The sequence below is a fragment of the Lactuca serriola genome, chromosome 6 (assembly GCF_051521515.1).
Source record: "Lactuca serriola cultivar US96UC23 chromosome 6, Lser_US96UC23_V15, whole genome shotgun sequence".
NCBI classification, from domain to species: domain Eukaryota; kingdom Viridiplantae; phylum Streptophyta; class Magnoliopsida; order Asterales; family Asteraceae; genus Lactuca; species Lactuca serriola.
Window position 1 is genome coordinate 54,023,359 of NC_136413.1, and position 23,768 is coordinate 54,047,126.

Below are 23,768 nucleotides of genomic sequence, written 5' to 3' on the forward strand. Positions count from 1 at the left end.
TAAAAACTCGAATCGGAGATCGAGCGACTTTTGGCTGGAATGACCTAAACGAGAATCGAAGGTCTCGACAATGGTAATTCAGCGGTAAAAAATCTGGCAAAAACCGACGTCAGAGAAAGAAGTTATGAATTTCTAAAGAAATTCCTTAAACACGACCCTTTTAAAAATAAATAATAAAAATAATTTCAAAATTTGCTGACGGAGTATAAACGAAAGTTGTAGAGCGTAGTCTCCCCTACGCGTGGATATAAAGACCATCGAAAACGGAGTTCGTATGAAGGAGATATGAATTTTAGAAGTTTATTAGTTAAAATAAATATAAATTTAATTATAAACTCTTGGTAATATCCGAAGAGGAGTCAGCAGATAGGACCGAGGTACGCCCTGCGTATCCTCGTACGCCCCGCGTACTCAAATCAAGGGCCCCGGTTCGTCCACGTCGCCCCCTATGCGAGCTACGCCCCGTCCCATCCGAACTCCGGGGCAGTCGAGGACTCGGTCATGCATGACGCACGGGTACGCCCCGCGTACGCCTCGCGTACCGACGCCTCTCAGCCCCTATAAAAGGGATGTGAGGGTTCCGGGAAAACTTGCTCATTTCCTCTCGTTTCTCTTGCGTTTTGCCTCGTATTCCGTGCCCGTGCTAACCCAAAGCCCTGGTCTTTTTGCCCAAGTCCCGAAGATTGTTTTTACTCCCGAGATTCCCGAGAATCCCGAGAAAAATCCGTTTCCCGAGACGAAATTCTGCCCGGTTTCCATCTCGCTTTCTTCAAACCTTCAGGTGAGTTCATACCCCTACAAACACACTTTAAATACGTTTTAAATGCTTTTTATACTCTTTTAAGAGGGGGGGGGGGGGGGGAATACAAGTAAACATACGGTTATTATCGTGTGAAACATCGATCTTTTGCTATACTTTTCATACTGTTGTTTTAACTATCTTATGAAGTCATCATCATGCAAAACACCTCACAACACAGCTTTACCCTCTTGGGATACAATATGTTTTATAAATAGAAATAATGTTTTATTTATACGTTTACATACAAATACATCATATCAAGGGTAACATTCTTTAATAAATCATTTTATGCATTCAAAGAACTTATGATTTATGCTTTGTCAAACATTGTAAAAAAGGATAAACTTTGCATACAAAACTACTACTTTAATACAGACTTAGTTGAGAATCCGTGAGACGTGTATATCTTCAAATAATACTTTTTTGCTAAAAGGTACCGCTACAAGTCCTGTCTATAACCAGAGTCTCCCGTTCGGAGAACGTGTCAAATGTGTATAGATCTATACGGGAAGTCATGATCCCGCGCCCTGACTGTTAGCTACAGTCCGTCCTTTGGGGTGACAGTTTGTCATAACGCTACGACGCCTGAAGAACGTCACTACAGGCATATTATGTTTAGTATGGTTATAAAACTCATCGGATATACAATTATTATAGTACTTCTGATTGATGAATGAGTAGCTATTAAAACTATTCTTCATCTAGCAAACTGAAATCTTCTAATAGGTTTTATTATATAAATCTATGCTTCAACCTTCTAAAGCATGTCATTTGCTTTTGGTTTTTAGTCTGGGACATTAGGCTAACTATTACTTTAGGAAAATATGGGATTTTCCTGTATACAAAACAAACAACTAATAGGAAAATAAGAGATTTTCTTGATTCAACTATCTACATTATTCAATACAAATATTCTCATGCATTTCACACTTTTATAAGAAAATAAGGGATTTTCTTGGAAAACATACTCTCAATTTGGAATGGCATACAAATTTTCTAAACCACTTATGAACTCACCAACTTAATTGTTGACACTTTCTCTTTGAAATAACTTGTATTCTCAGGGAACCGCTAAGCAGGTTTGGAAATCAACTTTTGGGGATTAACGCGCTGGCGTTAATTACTTCTTTTGAAAGATGTTTATGTATTTATCTTTTGAACATGTAATGAATACAATTATGTAAACATTTTTAAAACCTTTTTATATGTATGGTGGTGTGTACTTTCCTTTCTATGAACTGTTATGATACTAAATATGACGTCCTCCGCCCCCAAACGTTTCCGCCGTTCTGGTTTGGGGGTGTGACAAACAAGCATGATTTGAAACTCATAAGCCCAAAGTTTGTAGGTTTATTCATTTTAGTCGTCACATAACTATTGGAGAGTTTTGATTTAACGATTGTTGTTTTGTATTGATTCGAGACCGAATCAATTCGTTTATAACGATATTTGGTATTGAAGTTGTATTCGTTTTCCGTTTTGTCGCTAGTCAGGTATCTTGTATTTTGTCTTAATGAATTAATTTGTTTAAAAGTATGACTTTGACCTTTTCACTAACTTTCTTTTATAAAAATAACACTTTTAGTCCTTTATATAAAAGAATTTCATTTTTAGTCCTTAAAACATTTTTCTTGACACTTTTGTATCATAAACTTGTTGAAAAGACATTTTTAAGCCAAAATATATTTTTTAAACAGATTTAGCCTTTCCAGAATAGAGTTTCTTGGTTAGAACCCCAAATTTCACAACTTTTACAGTTTTGGCCCAAAATATAAAAAGTTTACATTTTTGATCCTTTTTGGAACTAAAAAGCATTTTTGACCTTTGAAATAGTTTTATTACACTTCCTATCCGCTGTTTTGCAGAATGTTACAATTCAGCCCCTTAAAACTTCAAATTTCGCAATTTTTGGGCTTATTGGGCCGAAAAGCCCAAATTTAGCCCATTAAGCTAATTTTTTTGCATTTTGAGTCCTTTGAAAATTCCAATATTCAGAAAAATGATTATAGAAACTGTTTTGATTCCTTTGACCCTCAAGAAACCGTGACTTGACAGTTTTTACCCAAGTTTTGTAATTTTTGACAATTTAAGCCCAAAAATGGGTTTTACGTTAGAATATGATCCTCATAACCTTATAAGCTATTTTTCTTGACTTGTTTAGTGTAAAATAACTTAGATTATGTTTTTTTCCTTTCTCAAGTCATAGATCTCGAATTAACACCCGTTTTTGTTACATATTTATCACAAAAACACATAAAATCACACACATACATGCATAAAATCACACATAGCATACACATACACATAGATCTACACATTTTCTTGTATTCTCCCCCATAAAACATATGAAAACTGAAAAATAGGGGTATGAAGCTCACCTTGAGTTGTAGCTTCGGTTTTTGAAGGAAAAGATGAAGAAATTTCGATCCTAGCAAGTCTTCTTGGAGGATCTCGAACTTAGATGCTTCTAAGGTGCAAGATCACAAGATTGAATGGATTTAGAAGAGATTTCTGGATGAAATGAAGTAGCTAGATCATGGATTTAACATCAACTTACCTTAGATGATGTGTTTGTGGGAAAAATCTCCTTGAAAGCTTCCTAGATCTCGAAAATTTGGAGAGGAGTGGAGAGAGTTTGAGTGAAGTGTGTGTGTGTGTGTTTGGGTTCGGCCGAGAGGAAGAAAGAGAGAAGAAGAGAGATGAGTGAAAGGATGGTTGCATGGAAATATGAGAGTTGCATGGAAAACCTTTATGTAAAAATGAGGTGGCACACACACAAAGTCAACTCTTCCTCTTTGTGGGCTTGGGCCGAGAATTGAGAGGGAAAAGAGAAGATTTTGGGCTTTTTTCCCTTAAGCCCATATTATAGTTAAATTAGATGATGCTTGACCCAAATAAATCAAAGTGTAATTTTTTTATGACCTAATAGGGCTAAATTAATTTGGTTGTGACCCATTAAGGCCCAAAATATTATGTTTCATGTATATGGGTCCATTTAGGGCCCATTAGAGAGTTCTAGATTCAAGATGGATAATTTGGAAGTTTATTAGTCCATTAGGCCCAATAAGGAAATCCTAGTCCAAAATGAACTCAAATTGGGATTTCATAGGTTTCCAATTCTTTGTTGACCATTTGTAGGGCTAGAATGAAGTATTTAATGAAGTTTTGTTGTTATAGAATGAGCATGATGCATGTTTTCATGTTATTGATTCATAGTTGTTATAAGTGTTGTAGTTACAAGGCACCAAAATTTCTAGTTGTGACATCATCCTCCCGTTAGAGGGAATTTCGTCCCGAAATTCTTTTGAAATCTAGATTTGAGAATGCGAGAATAGATGAGGGTACTTCTGCTTCATTTGATCTTCGCGTTCCCATGTGAATTCTGGTCCACGTCTCGCATTCCATCGAACTTTCACAATTGGAATGCGGCTCTGCTTGGTACGCTTTACCTCTCGGTCCATGATTTCCACCGGCTCTTCGATGAACAGAAGGTTCTCATTGATTTCGATTTCCTCTAATGGAATGACGAGAGTCTCGTCGGATAAGCACTTCTTCAAGTTGAAGACGTGGAACACAGGGTGTACACTGCTGAGCTCGGTGGGTAGTTGCAATCTATAAGCCACTGGACCGATTCGGGCAAGAATCTCGAAGGGTCTAATGTATCGAGGATTCAGTTTGCCCCGTTTCCCAAAACGAATCACTCCTTTTCAATGAGAGACTTTTAGTAACACCCTATCTCCTACCTGTGGACATAGGTCACCTTGATCGAACCGAATAAATAATGTGTCTTGTCTTCTTTTGGTTTTGCCTGTTTTTCGCATTACTTCCTAACACTATCAAATATCATATAGGTCATAAAATCCAATCCAATTCCATCATCAATTGCAATATCCTCAATTTATGTTTTCTAGGGTACATGTGGGTTTTCACCAAAATCATCAAATTCACCAATATAGTGATTGGATTAAGACTAGAATCATTGAAACTAATCAAGAGTGGTTAGAAACCAAAACCTTAATCATGAAATCGATTTATAGGATAAGGGTGTTATGGAAGAAATTATACCTTGTAAGCCTTTGTTCATTACTTCCTTTACTTCGATGTTCAATTCTCCATTTGAATCAAACCCTAGAACAAAGAAGAAGGTCAAAAGATACTCTTGTATATTTCCTTCCATAAGGTAATTTGGTCCAGATAGGTGTGCATATTTGTTGTCACTCACGTTTTTTTTTTTTTTATCATTGTCCAATTGAGATTAAAAGTGAACAAAGAAGAAAAATATTCAAGTTGAATAGCTAGCGATTAAAACCGTATTATGAAGGATTCGAAGTAAAAATGGAAGATGTCGATGTGTTAAGAGTGCATATACTATGCTGATTGATGGATTGGGAAATATCAAGTTGAGTCAACAACAATAAAAAAAGAGTGTTAGCCGGGATACATCCTATTTTCTCTTTTGTTATTTCTCTTAATTTAATTTGGATAATTTCAAGTACTTTATTATGTTCCAAGGTAATTTGTACTACTTGTAATGTCTTAGAAATTTCCTAGGAGTCAGAAAATGATTATTAAATTGGCCGGAGGTACATGGGTGGAAAGTTTGAAAACAACGAGCTTTGGGGCACATGACACATATGGATTTGTTCATGGAAGACATAGTGTGCATGTGTGTGCTTAAAGTTCACTGCTTTTTGGGCTAGTTTTAATCCACACGACTTGTGTGGGGTTCTTCTCTAAGTACACAACCTGTGTGTCGAGCCTAAGTACACTTAAAAAAAATAGGTTTACCATTCTATCTGCTTTCACTTGGTTTCAAAACCGTTTTTGTTATCTTCCATCCTCTTCTTTGACCGACCCTTACATACAAACCCTAGGAACTTCAATCTTTGCCGAAAATCAAGTTCAAAGGTATGTAATTCTTCTCTTTTCCTATTTCTTCTTCACTTGGTGGTCATGAGACATCTGTACGGTAAAATTGGGTTTTCTCATAAACCCTAATTTTATAAACACGAAACTTTATTCTGAAATATGAAATTTATTATAGGATAAAGCTTAGGGAGGGTGAAAGGAAATTAAATATTTAAAATAACAATTATATCAAGCTTCTTCCTTTAATCTATTCGAGACTATATGTTGACTATGTTTGACATAGTAGCTGAAAAGTTAACTAAAAAATTAACTGATAGCTGAAAAGCTAACTAATAAAAAATAAACTTTGGTAAAACTATCTGAAAGATATAAAATAATATAAAAAGACATTTAGAAAAATATGTTTATTATAATAAATTAAGGTATATTTGGAATTTTTTAAAAAAAACTAGGATAAATAATTTTTTTTTAAAAAGTTAGCTTACCGTTTAGTTTTTAGTTTGCCAAACATGCATGACAACTTAAAAAATATTGAAAAATAAGTTAGCTTATCAACTAGCTAGTTGTAACGTGCCAGTTACAACCGTTATCTTAGTTTTACATTGTTATCGCAGGTTATGAGGAATCGTATAGTCCGTTGTGAATGTCCGGTTAATTATAACACTATTGATTATTGTGGGGCTTCCATCAACAACAAAAAAAAAAAGCCGTGCAATTTATTATATGTTTTAGAAGTCATGAAACTTATTTTAGATTGTTGTTTCGATGAAGATGGTGTTTGTAACTTTTCAGTTTGTATGTGTTTTCAAATAAAAATTAGTTTTGTTGCATTGTTTCTCTAAAAAAAAAACTATATATTATGTCGGTTCGTTGTAGTCACACCGTATAAAATGGAACATTGTTATGTCATTTTGTCCTAAGCATAAAAACTTTAAGACCGACACTATCCGGAGGAAGCAAAAAAGCTATACTAAGGCAGTCCATGTACTTAGAACCCTGAAATATCCGATCTAGTTCGATTTGACGTAATTTTATCTTTATAAACACATCTTAGAGAGTTGAGGGGGAGGGTATGGAAAGTGTAAGGTTGGATATTGGTAGGTTGAATGGATTGTCATATGATTGCAAAAAGAAAGTCAGAAATAACGGGGTTATGGCTTTCTGGTTACAACTACTACTTGGGAATGCGTCAACTCACCGTTATACAATACAGACACACTCGATACACATGCACTCTACCTGTTTGGATAATAAAAGTGTGAACTTTTGAACCTCATATAAGTGCATATATAGCTTTTCAAACACCTTTAATATATTTCATGTACAACAAAAAGAACGCTTTTTGTAATCAATTGTTTATCACTAGTAGTCACCGTATATTATTAATAAATTTATTTCACGTGAAACTTTTTAACGATATAGTATATATGAATATATAGTTAGTTATCTAATTATTAGTAACATATATTTGCTATTTTTTGTTTTAAGAAAAAGGTAAAATAACACTATATCAACGATTGGTTTCACGCCGGACTCATCCATAATCATCATGGAATGTAAACCGCAGAATATGCAAAACTAGGTGTAAAACCCGTATATTACACGGATTGATTAAATACTAAAAATATTAAGTATTTTTTTAAATAAAATTTAAAATAAGGAATGAAGAAACTATTAATTACATTCAATATTTTACATATATAAATATATAAGTATTATGTAGCTTTTTAATTTAAAATTAAAAAAAAAAAAAAAAAAAAACCTACAAACATGTGGATATTATTTATTCTAAAAATATAATAAAATGACAAGTGTCAAAAATCATAAGAGATTGATACGTGTCAAAAAAAACTTTTATTTATTAAGGAGGATGTTAAAAGATAGTTACCAAAATTAGAATAATAGTAATTCATTATAGGGTTTTATTTTCAACTTTTTGGGTTTTATACAAAGGTGTGTTTGGTATATATAGTTTTAGAAGCCTTTACTTTCTAGTTTATAAGAAAAAATACGAAAAAAAAAACATCATTCGACATGGTAAAAGTTTTTTTCATCAGTATGAACTTCTTGCTTTTAGCTAAAACAAAAAGCTTCAAATTCAAAAAAAACTATTTCAAGCTATAACAAATTAAAAGCTCCAAATCCAAAAACAATTTCAAATAGGATTTAACCAAACCTCTTTTCTAATCTTGCAAATTGATTTTTTTTTTTAAATCAATGATGAGTTTTAGATAAGCCGTTTTATATAATTTTACATGTTTTAAAAGATTTTAGCTACTTTAGTTGAACACTCATATACAAATAAAATCAACAACTATCACCTACCAATTATTATTTTCGTGCTAGTTTCTTCCAAGAAACTGGTAAATATTACACTCATTTAAAATTATATATATATATATATATATATATATATATATATATATATATATATATATATATAGAGAGAGAGAGAGAGAGCTAGGTTCAAATGTTTCTAGCAACTATTGTGTGCATGAATGCACCAATAGAAAATTAAGAAAAAATAAATCATTTAAGGGTATTATAGTAATCTTTCCATAGTTAATTATGGTAGATCAACAACTATTCCTTATATCACGCAAGAAGCAAAAGTAAATATAGAATTTTAGCCCTAAATCGATTTCACCGCTTCTCACCACCCCTGTAGATCGATTTCACCATTTCTCTTTGTCTTCTCTATTTGCTCCATATTCAAGCCCTAAATCGATTGACGAAACGAATGATATGTGTATGGCTGTTACAATTGTAGAAATAATAGAGAGAGAGAGAGAGAAGGAATGTAGAGATTGAATATGGAACAAATAGACTAACTGTTCAATTTTCTTCACCGGCCCTTTTCATCCGTCATCATCATCATCATCCTGCGTTGCCACTTCTCCTTCTCCTTCTCCATCGTCCGAAAATCAATTTTAAAACCCTATCAGTAAGACCAACCCCTTCACCAGTTTGTCATCGTCAATCAAGGAACCCCTACCCATTTTATTGTTTGTTGTTTTGAATATAAAAGACACATGCATTTGTGTTTGATAGTCGCAAGAAAAAAATCAACAACCTTTCCCACTTATTTGAGCCAATTACCAGGTGAGTATGGTGTGTGATATATGATTCTTGAACATTTAATTGATTTTTAATTGGTTCGACTAACCGTTCTTGTGTATTGGTGGATGAATTTGATTTATAATCCATTTGAATAAATTTTCCTAAGTTTGTAATAGTTGTTTTTAATTTAATTGACTTGGTTGTTTAGATTTTTGGGTTGTAAACAAGATTTGGTTTTGTTTGACATGAATTGGTGGCTTTATTCAGGTGCAAGACAATTGAGGAGTACAATATTGTTGCTTCTGTAAGCATTAGCACTTTTCCCTTTTTGCCCTTTTCCCCTTTATGTAAATCTAATTGTTTATTTCATGATTGTTTTTGTATGTGATTAATTTAGATGAATTCGATTAGTATGTTATTGTGTTTGGTTGTACTTTATCTTATTGCATGTAAGTGTTGGATTAGTGTCTAAGTCTATAACTATTTTGGTATGTACTTGACCCGATGGTGCATGGTCCTTTTAGGTTGCCTTCACCAAAGCAACTTGATAGGATGAATTATGGAGAGAAAGGATTAAATATGATTTATTAATATATTATGAGAATAATATATTAAAGGAGAAATCATATTGTTTAATTAATATTAGTCAAGAATTAATAAGAATTAAGTTTGTGACTAAAAGAGATTAATTAAACTTAAGGGACTGGAATTGTAATTATAAGATAATTGCAATTTGGGCTATGGATTGCCATATATTAAGGAGTGGACGAATTCTATGGGGAAACCCATTAGAAATCGTCCAAGGTCTTTAAGGAAAGGAGTCCATGGGTTGTTTAGGGCTTAAGCATCCAAATTAGGGTTTCCTTGTTAGATAACCCTAATAGCCTCACTATATATATAGAGCCCTTATGCTCCAAAAACGTGGTGAACAAGATCCTTAGGGTTTCCACACGCTTTGGGCAGCCTCCTTGGCTCCTTCTCTTCTCTTCTTCATCCTCTTGCTCTTGGTGTTTGTGAACCATTAGAGGAGTGACATTTGTGACTCTAAGCTTTCTAAAGTCAATACAAGAAGGATTTGAGATTGTTATTGCTACATAACAATCAAGGTATGATCTAAACCCTTATTTATATGTTATCTTGATTATCATATGCTAGATCTAGGGTTTATAGTCTTGGATGAATTGCATGTACAATAGAGAAACCTAGATCCAAGCATTAGGGTTTGTATGAGCACATAGGATGTTCTTATAGCCAAAACCCATCAGTAAGGTGTTTGTGAAAATGTCTAAAATAGAACTTGATATAATATATACAATTTGTTTGATTGGCGGGTTTGGATGTGCATTATCTCATGATTGATTTTAGGTGAATTTGATTAGTGTGTTAGTGTGTTTAGTGTGTTAGTGTGTTTGGTTGTACTTTATCTTATTACATGCTAGGTGTATTGTAGCAGAATGTATTCCTCTACTTGTATTTCACTTGACAAGATCTGATGTGTATATACATGCTTGTATGTGTTCAATAGGTCTTTGATGGACATAACAAAAGAACAAAACATAAACAATAAAATGAGAAAACACAATATTCTTTTAGAATGAGGCTAGTAACACTCATCAATTTGATGACTATTATTCTGACAAAATTAGATTTCAATCTCCTTATTTGTCAAGATAGGAAAAGTAAAAACATTTTGTGATGTATTTTTTGTCATATAGAAGAAAATAATATGATTTAAGTGTATTGTGTGATGTATTCTATCAGAATTTATTTGTATAAATGCATTCTGTCAGAATGTCTTTAAGAATGTTTGTTGACAAGTATATTTGCTTAACTGGTAATAATGAGTAATGCATGTTATTCTTTTATAATGCCTTAGAGAACGAATCAAATATTGATCATACCAGAGAAAGACTTGGAATGAAGTTAAAAAAAAAACAAGTATTGTGGCGATTAAAGCTATAACTAGCAGAACGTATTCTATGTATTCTGCCAGAATGTATTATATGGATTCTATCATATTATACGTATTCTGCCATAATATATAGAGTGAGAGGAATTGCAAGTAACATGCTTTTAACCATTCTTCGTTTTTTTTTTTTTTGTATTTGTATTTGTGACAGGAATGACTGGAATAACGGGTTGAAGACATGATAGGAATAACTTGAAGAATGAATAAAAGATTGATAACACTCACAATTTAAAAATGTTGTTAGTTTTTAAGAATTTTATTTATTTTTTGTTGATATTCTTTTAGAATATGTATAATTATATTAAAATGTATAAAACTATTAGTCTGTTAGAATATGTAAGAATTTGAATTTAAGTTTGAATTTATAAGAATATATTAAAGTGTTGTTATTCTTCAACCGGAGATTCAAGAATTATGTTATTCTTCAATAATATTCTAATAGAATAAAATTATGAAAGAACATCATTCTAATAAAAAAAACATTCCGACGGAATAAAATCAGTTATGTTTACAAATTACATTAGATTCAAAATTGAATTAACATGAAAAATCCAGATTTTTAAAATTAGGAGAATTAATTATCCCAAAAAATCTGAAAATTTCCTTTTTTAAATATAGTTAATTGTCCAAAATACCCTTATGCTTAAACTTGTGTGATTATATGGTACATGTTATCTCATTGTAATATCATAGACTCTCAGATCATGACCATTGATTATATTCCATCCGATAATCCAGATCTATGCATTCTGGCAGACAATAGATGTAAGAAACAAAATAACATATATATATATATATATATATATATATATATATATATATATATATATATATATATAACTCAAGAGAATTTTTGCGAATGTATCGGAACATGGACCGACTAGTATTAACAAAAGTTTAGAAATAAATATATGGTACTTACAAAAAAAAATTGTATGATAGTGTAAAAGAAATAAAAAAATGTGTAATAAAAATTTAAAACATTTAGAAAATATTTGGCTTAAAAGCACTTGCATGAAAATTATATTAAAATATTAAAAAAGTTAAAAAAAATTATAAACAAAGTTTAAAACATTGTATTAGAAAAGTATATAAGAATAAAATACCATAAAATGCTATAAGAAACTATAAAAAGCTGAAGAAATTTATAAAAAGAAATGCTCACATTTAAACAACTTTTTTTATATTCATTTGACCATTTAATTTGTTAAATATATTTATATGTGTACGATTGTCATTGGAGATATCATTTGACAATGGTAATATGTGAACACGTTTAACAAGTTAAATGATGAAATGTAGAGAAAAAAAATTGCCTAAATGGGAATAAGACGAAAAAGTAATTACCTTCACGAGTCATTTTCCCTGGATAAATTGGTTATTTTAACTTTTTGATAATTAAAAAAAAAGTAAATAAAGATTATGGAACCCCAAATCAATCAAACATCTTCTTCATGCTTCGGCTTCTCTCTTCTTTTTCAACCTGTCTTTCCATCTGTTACACTGCCTCTTGCTTATATTTTCCTCTATGTGGTTGATCAGACTCGAAGTCACACTTATCGATAACAATTAATGGAAATCAGGTAATTGTATTTTCCCATAAATGTATTTACTTCTATCGATGTCCAACACATCCGGTTCTCATTTCCATCATCGCGCCAACCGACGACTAGTCTACTCCTCTCCTTATATGATACCAACTTCCTTATGAAATCTCCCATTTAATACCCACTCGATCCCATCTCAGAGAACTTTTAAATCAGAAGATCACTTGTGTTCTACAACATCTTCCCTAGCGAATCTACGACGTGTTAAGATGAACCATAAATGTCATATTTTTATTATGATATGCGTCAAATCTAATTACAGTTAGTTGGTTTGTGATCGCCCTTTAAGAGTTCCACCATCTCCGGCTCAAGCTCGTAATTATCGCCTACGTCCTCTACCTTAACAACGATGTATGTTGATCTAGTGGTACGAGTAATCGGCTGTGTTCCAATTTCTTTCCACCAAAGAAGTAAATGGAATCCAATGTTTTGTTGCAAACCATTTCATTAACATAAATCCAAATTTTTGTTGTTGACTGTCGAATTCAATTATGGTTGGAATCATGAATTTGATTTTTGTGTGGTTTGGTTTGTCATGGTTATGAATAAATATAACTATAAGTAAAAAAATCACATGGAGGCCATGGTAGCGCCACACGAACATGTGCTACTGACTCAATAACAAGTGGTGTGCCATGTAAGGATCATAAATGTGTGACTACTTCAAATTAGTCGGCTTAATTGACATCATTTTTGAAAGTTTAATGGTCTATTCCGCAAGAAAAACTTTAATAACTAATTTAAGATAAAACACATAGTTTATTATCATACAATGTCATTTTCCCTAAAAAAAATCATATTATACATGAAAGTTAGTTCTCTAATTAGAGATATTTAGTTTGCATAAATAATGATCATAGTCCTAGAAATGACTTTTTTTTTTAATAATACCAAGCACATGAACACTCCCTTATTTTATAAATTAAATCAAATTGTACAATGGTTTCCTAAATTACATATAGTGAGGATGGAATCAAATGCTACAACGGTGTCCTAAATACGTATAGGGGTGTAGATAATATCTAGCTTTTCATTAGAACTAGTATTTGAGCTCGCGTTTTGCTGTGGGTTCTTATGTGTTTTTATTACGTATTAGGAATGAGAATTAATTAAATCAGTATAACATATCACAGATTATTACAGTGTTATACGTATATCAGTGTACGATAGTGAAACCCTCAAAAAAAATTGTTCAAGGAATAAAAACGCATCTTAATGGCTTAAAATAGTAAAACCCTGCAAATGACATATGTTGTATAAATACTTTTAGTTTGCCCACCGCGTGTTACGACGAGTCATAGAAAATATAGAGATTGGTACCATTGTACAAACGGATCTCGCAACGTGTATTTATAAAAATGTAATTTTTCAGGATAGAAAAAAAAAGTTAAAGTGCCGCAGATGGCAAAAGAAAAAATTCAACCTAAAAAATAAAAAATGATATCAAGGCGTAATAAAATATTGATTATAATGGTAAAAATCGAAAAAAAAAAAAAAAAAAAAAAAGGAAAGATGTTGCAAATGACAAGTTAATTGAATTGTAAGGGAGTGAAAAAAAAAAAGACAGAAAAAAAAATGCTGTAAGTGTAAATTGGATGGATGGTTTATGAATAGAAAATAAAAGTGTAAGGACTATTTCTGTAATTAAGCTCAAAACAAATTAACAATTAATATGCATTACAAAATTGCTTTTACATTATGCTTTAGGAGATGTACTTTTAGCTTGGTTACATTGAGAATTTAGTAATTGTATAGATTTATAATAAATAAAAATATATACGTTTCATGTTCTTATCAAGAACCGTCACTACAAATTCAGGTAAGAGACACTTAAAACCTATAAAGAGAACAAATAAAGCTTCAAATTCAAAATACACTTAAAACCTACAAAGAGATCGAACAAATAAAGCTTGGTCCTCCAAGCCTTCTTCTTCATCAACAAATATTTAATGCCTCTTCCCCAAATCTTTGTTCGGCATCTAAAACTTGTTCTAACGGAAAAAACTTTAAAATCTACAACTATACAACCACCACCACATTTCCTCCTCAATATTTTTAACTTTTTTTTTTCTGGTGGTTGGGTGTCAGCTCGGTTGATGGATAATGATGACACAAAATGGTTGACGTTCACTAGAGATATGTAGAGATAGACGAGGATCGTGTGATAAAAAAAAGACCGGATAAGAGAGGAAAGGGTGGTAGGAGCGTTGGAGCTTTAGTCTCAAAACAGTTAAAATGTTGTGTGGTGGTTAACGGCGAATATGAATGGCGACAAAAATGGTTGTGTTTGGATGGTTCAACTATAAAAATGAAACGAAAGGGAGTAGGATTGCCTTTGGTATTTTCTGGAGAGAGAGAGAGAGAGAGAGAGAGAGAGAGAGAGAGAGAGAGAGAGAGAGAGAGAGAGAGAGAGAGAGAGAGAGAGAGAGAGAACGACTTTTTATTTTTAATCAACTAAAAGAGAGAGAGAGAGAGAGAGAGAGAGAGAGAACGACTTTTTATTTTTAATCAACTAAAACATTATAATAAATTAATAAAATATAAAAAGTACATCAGAACAGAAGGTATGGCCAACCAAACCATTACAATAAAGTAATGAAATATAAAAAACGCATAAGTTTAAATTAGTTATTTCATTAGTTTGGATATAAGCTCAATTAATAGATGGGCATGAGGAAATTTCTTGGTAATTTTTTTTTGTCAATCGACTAAATCCCAATTTTTGCTAAACTGATGGAACATTTTTTGCACTTTACTAAAAATTGTCACGAAATCAAAACATCGAACAACTATAATATTATCAAACCATTTGATAACTATACTTAATAGACTATATACGACCTTTAAGATTTAAGAATAATTATAGTGTTTTTCGTTAGAATAAAAAATACAAAATTTATTGACTCTGAATATAGTTTTAAACATGTGGGTATATGTGACTATCTCGATTTTTTAATATATATATATATATATATATATATATATATATATATATATATATATATATATATATATATATATATATATATATATATATATATATATATATATGGGAAAGTGAATATACCCTTAAGGGTATGTAAACTTAGATACCCAAACTCACTATATTACATCGTTTTGTATCATATATACACATTGTAATTGTCCAATGTTCTTCTAATTCAACTTCTAACTTAATTTAATTGCAAGATTTTTATAAATTTTATATTTATCTTCATTTTACATAATTTTCATTTTTAACTATAGTATATATAGCCTAGTAGGTGTTCGACATAAAAATATGATCTAAGAGAAAATAATAGTGAAATTTCGAAAATCCTGAAAGTAAAACAAGTTAGTGGTTAAAGTTTAAGAACATTATAATGAATATATCAAACAAAACGACGTATTATGTTGAGTTTGGGTACCTAAGCTTATATACCCTTAAAGGTATATTCACTTTTCCATATATATATATATATATATATATATATATATATATATATATATATATATATATATACTCCCTCCGTCCCATTTTTATTGTCTACCTTCCTATTTCTAATTGTCCCAAAATTATTGTCATTGTTAAAAATAAATGTGCACTTTTACAATTTTACCCTTTATTTGAGTCATTTATGGTTGTAATTTTTGAGAAGGAAAATAAGAATAAATTAGAATATGTACTTTACGAAAACAAAAGATAAAGTGGCAATAAATTGGTGAGCTTCAATTCCAAAAGAGAAATATCTTTACTTTTCATTACAACAAAATCAAAACACAATGAAGTGTTTTTTACAAAAACTTTTGATAAGCAATTTTTTAATGGTTCAAAAACATTATAGCATCATCTATTAAACTCTGATCACACTCAATTTGGAGTGGCAAGTTACCTTGTCGTTCTAACCTATTTTTATCAATATGCGGTACATGATAGTTGTTGCCACCTTGAATCTTCATGATCTCTTTCATGCATGTTTGTAGAGTTAAAAAAAACATTGTTAAGTTGTTGCGATTGCATTCTTTCAAAAGATGTTTGAACCGCATCAACCAATTCATCAATTGTACGCAAAGCCTCTTGTTCTTGAAGTGATTGCATTGCCCGAAAAAATCCAAGGTCTAACACATTCAAATCCGGGCTATTTGGGGGCTGAAAACAAAGTCGAATATCAAACCCATCTCGAGATACCGCTTCAAGAAACTTGCTATCATTAACATCAACATGGGGCTTTGCGTTGTCTTGTTGAATAAATATGGGACCCGTATGACCTCGCGGCCATTTAGCTCTAATATCCGGTAGAACTTTTTCTATCAACCATGACTTTGTTATCTCTTTGTTTACCGATAGAATAGGCTTTGTCTCCAATGTTCCCGCAACACGGTTTTTGCTTGAACGTTTAGCGGGTTCCAATGTTGTAAATGGATAGATACCTATTTTTCCCGAAAAAACTTCGTTGCCCGATGAATCAAATCTCAGTCTTGCTACCGCCGCTAGAAACATAACCTTTGTGATAAATTTTTTGCTTTTGCATGTTCTTAATGGTTCATCCTCACCGGGGACTAGATAGTAACGTTTTGATGGTTTTGACATGTAAAACCATTTCTCATCAATATGGACAACGTTAAACATGTCATAGAATGTAGGAAGTGGACTAAATAATGATGACAACGTAATCTTTGATAAACAAAATTCTAACATTGCTCTTTTATTCTCATGAGTTAGAGTCGGCTTGATGGCATTTGTATGCGGTCGAAGCACACCTTCCTTAATCCGTCTATGCATAGTTGATTTTGAAACATTTAAAGATTTTGCAAGAGATCGTATATTGGATCGACGACGTAACGGAATTTCTGAAACTTGATTCAAATTTATTTGTATCCTTTTCCGCCCGATAACCATTGACACATGTTTGAAGATAAATCAACCGGTAATCCTTGGTCAACTTGATTTTTACCTTGACACCAAATACAACTAACGGTCCGTTTAGAAACCGAGAATAGTGAAGCTACTTCACTTGCGGAACCTTTCTTTAATCGTCCATCCAAACTTTCTTGCAATAAGACTTGGAATATAGCTTGACGTTGTGCAATGGTAGTGTTTTTTTTAGTGAGTGGAATTGTGGAATGTTCCATATGAAATTTAAGTGTGAAATGAGAGTAAACTTGAATATGGTGTATTAGGAACTGTTAGATGCAAATAAATACAGCCAAATTTATTGTTATGTACGTAGTTATGGCGGCATATTTGCCACCAAAAGAATATGAAATTTAAAAGTGATTGAAAAAAAGTTGACGATTAAAATTCTTATAAGGAATAGTCAAAAATTTAGATCATTTTGACATTAAAACATGGCCGCACTTTTACCTCCATTTGTTTACCAAAAGAAAACAAAATTTTTAAAATAGGAATATTACTTTTGTTGAGTAAATATTTTACCGTAAAGTTTTTATTGTATATAGAGTAATTAAAAATCTAGAATTTTAAAAGAAAGTAATGTAAGATTTAAAAAAAAAAAAGGGTATAAATGTCATTTTACTGATTAAAGTAATCAGTAATTATTGTTTTCTTAAACTTTGTGTTTTTTGTCTGTGGACAATAAAAATGGGACGGAGGGAGTATATATATATATATATATATATATATATATATATATATATATATATATATATATATATATATGAAAAAGTTCAATAAAAAACCATTATTAACAAAGGAACCAATCTAAAGCGTCGAAATTTTAAGCGATCAACGGTAAAAGGAAGAGTTGTAGACTTTAACAATGGTCACACATGCACCGGATTATAACAAAACTCACTTTTTTTTTAGTTTAATTATTTTTGGGTCATGTTTTTATATTAAAAAAAAAAAAAAAAAAAAAAAAAAAAATGAACATACCATTATTCGTGATTTTTCGTTCTCTTTCCATAAAGATCCATATTAATATATAAAAAATGATTTTTAAAAAAAAAACACCCGCTTCATTTCTTTGTTTGTTGAAAAGTATGTCTATTTTTTTATAGAAAAAAATTGATAAATATATCAAAATTCATACTTTGTGTACTCTTTAAACATAGATTCATATTGATGGTAAAAAAATCGATATTTCAGTTTAGATTCACATTATGAACCTGTTCAGATTCACATTGTGAACATTTTCAGATTCACAGTGTGCATAATAATAAGTCAGATTTACAATGTAAATCTGAACTGATCGAACTTTTTCACATTGTAAATATTAAAAATTGAAATATTTACAGTTTAGATTTACAGTGTAATTCTACATTGATCGAAGTTGTTTCTAGTCGGTGTTGATGTTTATTAATAGAGTACAAAAATGTTAATATTTTTGGTATAATTAGTTTTTTTTTGATAAAAATAAACTTGAATATTGAAAAAACTAACAAAATGAAGTGGGTTATTTTTGAAAAAAAAAATTGATTTTTATATATCAACATACACCCACATGCACCATTTTGCCTTACATAAACCTATTAAAATCTATCATCGTTTACTAACCAATAGACATGTACATATCTCATCACTCAGAAAAACAAAAAATTAAAAATAGTGATTTTTAAGCCATATATTCCATGTCTGATCTTATTGTAAAATCTCAAAAGGCATTTCATCGAACACCTGGTATGCATTTCAAAGAAACACTAACCCTTAAATAAAATTTAAAAAAATGCTACAATATTTCCAACATATTAAATATTTTTTAGAGAATAGAATACATATTAAGTGTGTTCCATCCATCAAACAAAAAAATCGTTAAAAACCAAAAAAAAAAAATGATTGTTGAGTTGGTTTGAAGGAGGATTTTGTTTAGTGTAATAACATCTTAAGAGAAAGAAGAATAAAGGGAGGAGAGAAACAGATTCAAAGAAGAACTGAGCAATCTAGTACTATGTAAAATTACATCGAATTTGGTCTCTTCTTCGACGAGAAATCAAGGGAGAATCGCAGCACGAGATGATGATGATGAGGGATGCAGGAGCGTTTGTCGATGATGAAGATTATGCTCTCGTACACACACAAACACAAGTAGGGTGAGGGAAAAAGAAAGGCCGTTGATAAATATGGGAGAAATTAGGATAAAAGTCAATATACCATAAATAATTATGCCTAGATTACTATTATACCCTTTTATGATTTATTATTGAATTTATTTTTGCTTAATTCTGATTGGTTATTAGAAGCACACAATACTTATTAAAAACATTTGAACATAAATAAATATATATATATATATATATATATATATATATATGTGTGTGTGTGTGTGTGTTAAGTTCAAATGAGAACACTATTTAATGTGAGAACGTGAGAACACTACTTTATGTTACTATTCTACTATAAATTTAATATGTATACTATTGTACTAATTATAATATGAATATATTCAATTTTATATTGCTATTTTACTATAAAATTTATATATATGTCTAGTAATTTAATAAATTCTAATGTGAATGTTAAATATGTAAGTGTTCATATATTCGGTGATGAATAATGTCATAAAGTTATACATACAAAATTTTAATGTGAATATTAATGTGTGATTATTCGTATATTTGTTGATGAATAATGTCATATCGTTGTATATACAAAATTCATAGTAGAATAGTAACATAAAGTAGTGTTGTCACGTTCTCACATTAAAGAGTGTTCTCATTTGAACTTAACCCTATATATATATATATATATATATATATATATATATATATATATATATATATATATATATAGGGTTGAGATCAAATATGAATCATAAGTATTGTGTGAATTTATGACCAAATTCTGAACATGTATTTTGATTCTTTCATTATGAAAGAATACGATTTTATTTAATTATTTTTTGATTCTTTCATTCTTAAAGAATACAATTTGTTAACATATAACATTCTTAAAGAATGCACCACATATATTAGACAATAACACATCATTTTTTTTTAAAAAAATATACTACAATATAATCAAGAATATATACTAGCAAACTAAGAACCATTTTATAACAAAAAAGAATAATATATACAACATTTTTAAAGAATATACACAACCTTCTATGCTACATTCTTTAATATTTTATAATATTTTCTAAGAATATAAAAAAAATTATAATTGTATTCTTGAAGAATTTGTCATCATTCTTGAAAATATATTTTTGTTTTTGTGGGCTTCCTATAGACACCTCAAATATCAATGCTAATGCTACAAAAATACCAGAAAAACAAACAAGCAAATTAGTTTTTTTTTTTAAAGCAAAGAATATCACTGATTATTAAAAAAAAATCATAATGAAAACATATGATTTTCTTTATTTCATCCACTATCTATATGGTTAATTTAAATAATTTTGTAATTACATTAATACCTTCAAAGTACCCAAGTTCTGTACACATGGCTAAGAAAGTAATTCAACCAGCAAAAAAAAAATTGACACTTTATTCGGTGTAGACGTGAAAGAAAATTTGATCATTACACATGCCTATCTATTCCTACGATATATCGTCTAAAAAACGAATGAATTAAACCCCCCATATCCAATTTTTCATCAAATCCATGGGAAAACCATAAATAAACAAGAGTACTCAAAAGAATTCATTTACCAACATAATCGTATCAATCTTGAGAAATTACATAAATCAAAATCATAATAAAAAAAATTTAACTGATGTTTTGTTTTCAACGATTCAAATACCAAAAGTCAACAACAAAAATCAGAAATCCCAAACTTAGCAACTTAATTTTTTCAAAAAGAAGCAAATCGAAATGTTTTTTTGGAAATCAGATTAAGAAATTACCAAATCGAAATAAGAAATCTGCATATACATTTAAAAACTATGTTCCAGCGAGAACACTTTCAAGAAAGAAAAAGAAAAACTTAAATTACTATAAATCTTTCTTAGGTAATATTTCAGTAAGTTTGAAGTCAAGTGAATCATCTAAGCGCAAGCCGAACAGACAAATGCCCTAAACTTCATAAGGTGTGGTTATTCTTGTAAAGCCCTAATCTTAAAAAAAATGAAGAGGAGGATGACTGATGAATATGGGTTTTATGAGCAAGAATGGCAGAGCCCTAATTTCGTATTAATGAATAATTACCTTAAAAAATCAGTCCCAATTGGTAGAAATTAGAGGTGCATGTAGCTGCCTAAGTGAGAAGAACATCATCATCTTCACTTCCGACCAACACCACCGCCGTCAGCAGTAGCTTTGATGCACCTGAACCACCGCAAATAAAATATATTCGTTGGTACCTTCTTTTCTTGCTACTGTCTTCCCTTTTTATCGTTCCTTTTCTCTAATTTCTATTCACGAACGAGCACCACACAAAAAGTGTGTGTATCTGTGTGGTTTTCCCATGATCAGACTACACATTGCATTCACTTCCATGATTTGGTGAAGAAGGCTGCGTAGGGTTCTAAGAGAATGATCAATATACTAGTCCTACTTCTATAACTATTGGTTGTTAATTAATTTTATTTATTTAATTCATTACTAATTTACCATTTTTGAAACGAGTGCTTCACAATTAGTCATATAATCACATAATATTTATACATTATATATGAACCTAACTCTCTAATTCTCTCTCTCTCTCTCTCTCTCTATATATATATATATATATATATATATATATATATATATATATATATATATATATATATATATGACAAAATTGCAAAAATGGTCCCTGTGGTATGCAAATTTTTGGGGTTTTACTCCAAACCTCGAGTTCTTTGGATTCGTGGTCCTTTTTGAGTGGTTTGTATGTGAAAGTAGTCTCTTCGAAAATTGAAATGAATATAATACCCTTGTGGTATTTATTTTTCAATTTTCTTTCATTTTTTAAATTTAATATTTATTTATTCATTTTAACAATTAAAAAAATAACAGATGATCCACCTCTCTCTCTCTCTCTCTCTCTAGATATGTGCATCGATTGTGCTAACTGTGCCCACCGAAAATCGCCCCTCACAATCCATCACTACCACTATCGTCCTCTATCTCATCTTCTTCTTCGACAACTTCGCCTCTACAAACCCTACATCGACGAACATGACAACAAACCCGACTCAATTCGTCCCTCTTTATCAGTTCGTCCTTAACCGTTCGCCCCCTTTATTAAATCTGGGTCCCTCCCAAACGACGAGTTAAAGATTGGAGTGGCAGTGTTTTTGAGTTGCTAAGGTTTGCAGCGTCTCGTTTATTCTTCAGATCTCTGATCAGACACATACACTCCATATGTGACTCGACGAAGGCGGCGAAGGTAAAGCTAGAGAAACCTTTTCTCTTTACGGAGGTTCGCCCACAACGACTTCCTCTCCCTCCTTCTCCGATGACATACTTTGCAAAAACCCAAATGCATCCGCCCTTCTAGGGTTATCTCCGAGAACGTAATCCACCTGAGGCGGTGGGCGGAAGTTAAGTAATCAGAGTAGACAAAGAGGAGGAAATAGGCGATGCTGGATTTCAGATTCATACACACACATATCGATTTCAAAAACAAAAACATACACATGCAAATTGATTTTTGGGGATGAACATACATAAATAGATTCCAGAACGAAACTTACACATGCGTACATACATAAATTGATTATAGATTGGATTAATGGGTTTTCTTTTAAGTTTCAGAAAAAGATTTGGATTTATAAGCGTGTGTTTGTTCTTGGGTATTGTGTGTTCTTGAGCACTGTGTGTTTAGAATAGGGATGAGCAAAAGGACCGAACCAGCCAGAACCGGACCAGACCGGGGAACCGGCTTCGGCCAAAATCAAGAACCGAACCGACCCGGCGGTTCTACCGGTTCCCGGTTCCTACCGGTTCTTGTCGTGTCTTCAAATGTTGGAACCGCTCCTTGAAAAATAGCATCATACGGTTCCGGTTTTTGTCGGTTATACCGGTTCCGGTTCCTACCGGTTCCCGGTTCCAAAAATCCACAAAAATAACGTCCCGGTCCCGGCTCGACCGGTTCCATCGGGTTCCGGTTCCGGCCGGTTCCCCCGTCCATATGCTCATCCCTAGTTTAGAATTAAAAACCAAAAAAAACTAGAGAGATTGAGAGTAGGTGTGGGTGATTGTATTACCATGTGTGTTCTAAGAGAGAGGGAGAGAGATAGAGAGAGAGAGAGAGAGAGGTGGGCCCTCTCATTTTTTTAATTATTAAAATGAATAAATAATTGTTAAACTTAAAAAAATGAATTTAAAATAGAAAATAAATACCCAAGGGCATTAAAGTCATTTCAGTTTACTGAGAGACCAAATCCGCAATGAAACTAGCTCAAAATGACCACCAATAAAAAAAATTGTGGTTTGGATTAAAACCCTCAAAAAATACATACCACAAGGACCATTTTTGCAATTCTCTCTCTCTCTCTCTCTCTCTCTCTATATATATATATATATATATATATATATATATATATATATATATATATATATATATATATATATATATATATAGAGAGAGAGAGA

General features: G+C 31.3%; 1 protein-coding gene across 1 annotated transcript; it reads right to left on the reverse strand.

Moving 5' to 3' along the window:
- Positions 1–16,202: 16,202 nt before the first annotated feature.
- LOC145059764 (uncharacterized) lies at positions 16,203–17,186 on the reverse strand. The gene has a single exon (XM_079007553.1). The coding sequence runs from the start codon at positions 17,184–17,186 to the stop codon at positions 16,203–16,205; it is 984 nt and encodes a 327-aa protein (XP_078863679.1).
- Between the last annotated feature and the right edge of the window lie 6,582 nt (positions 17,187–23,768).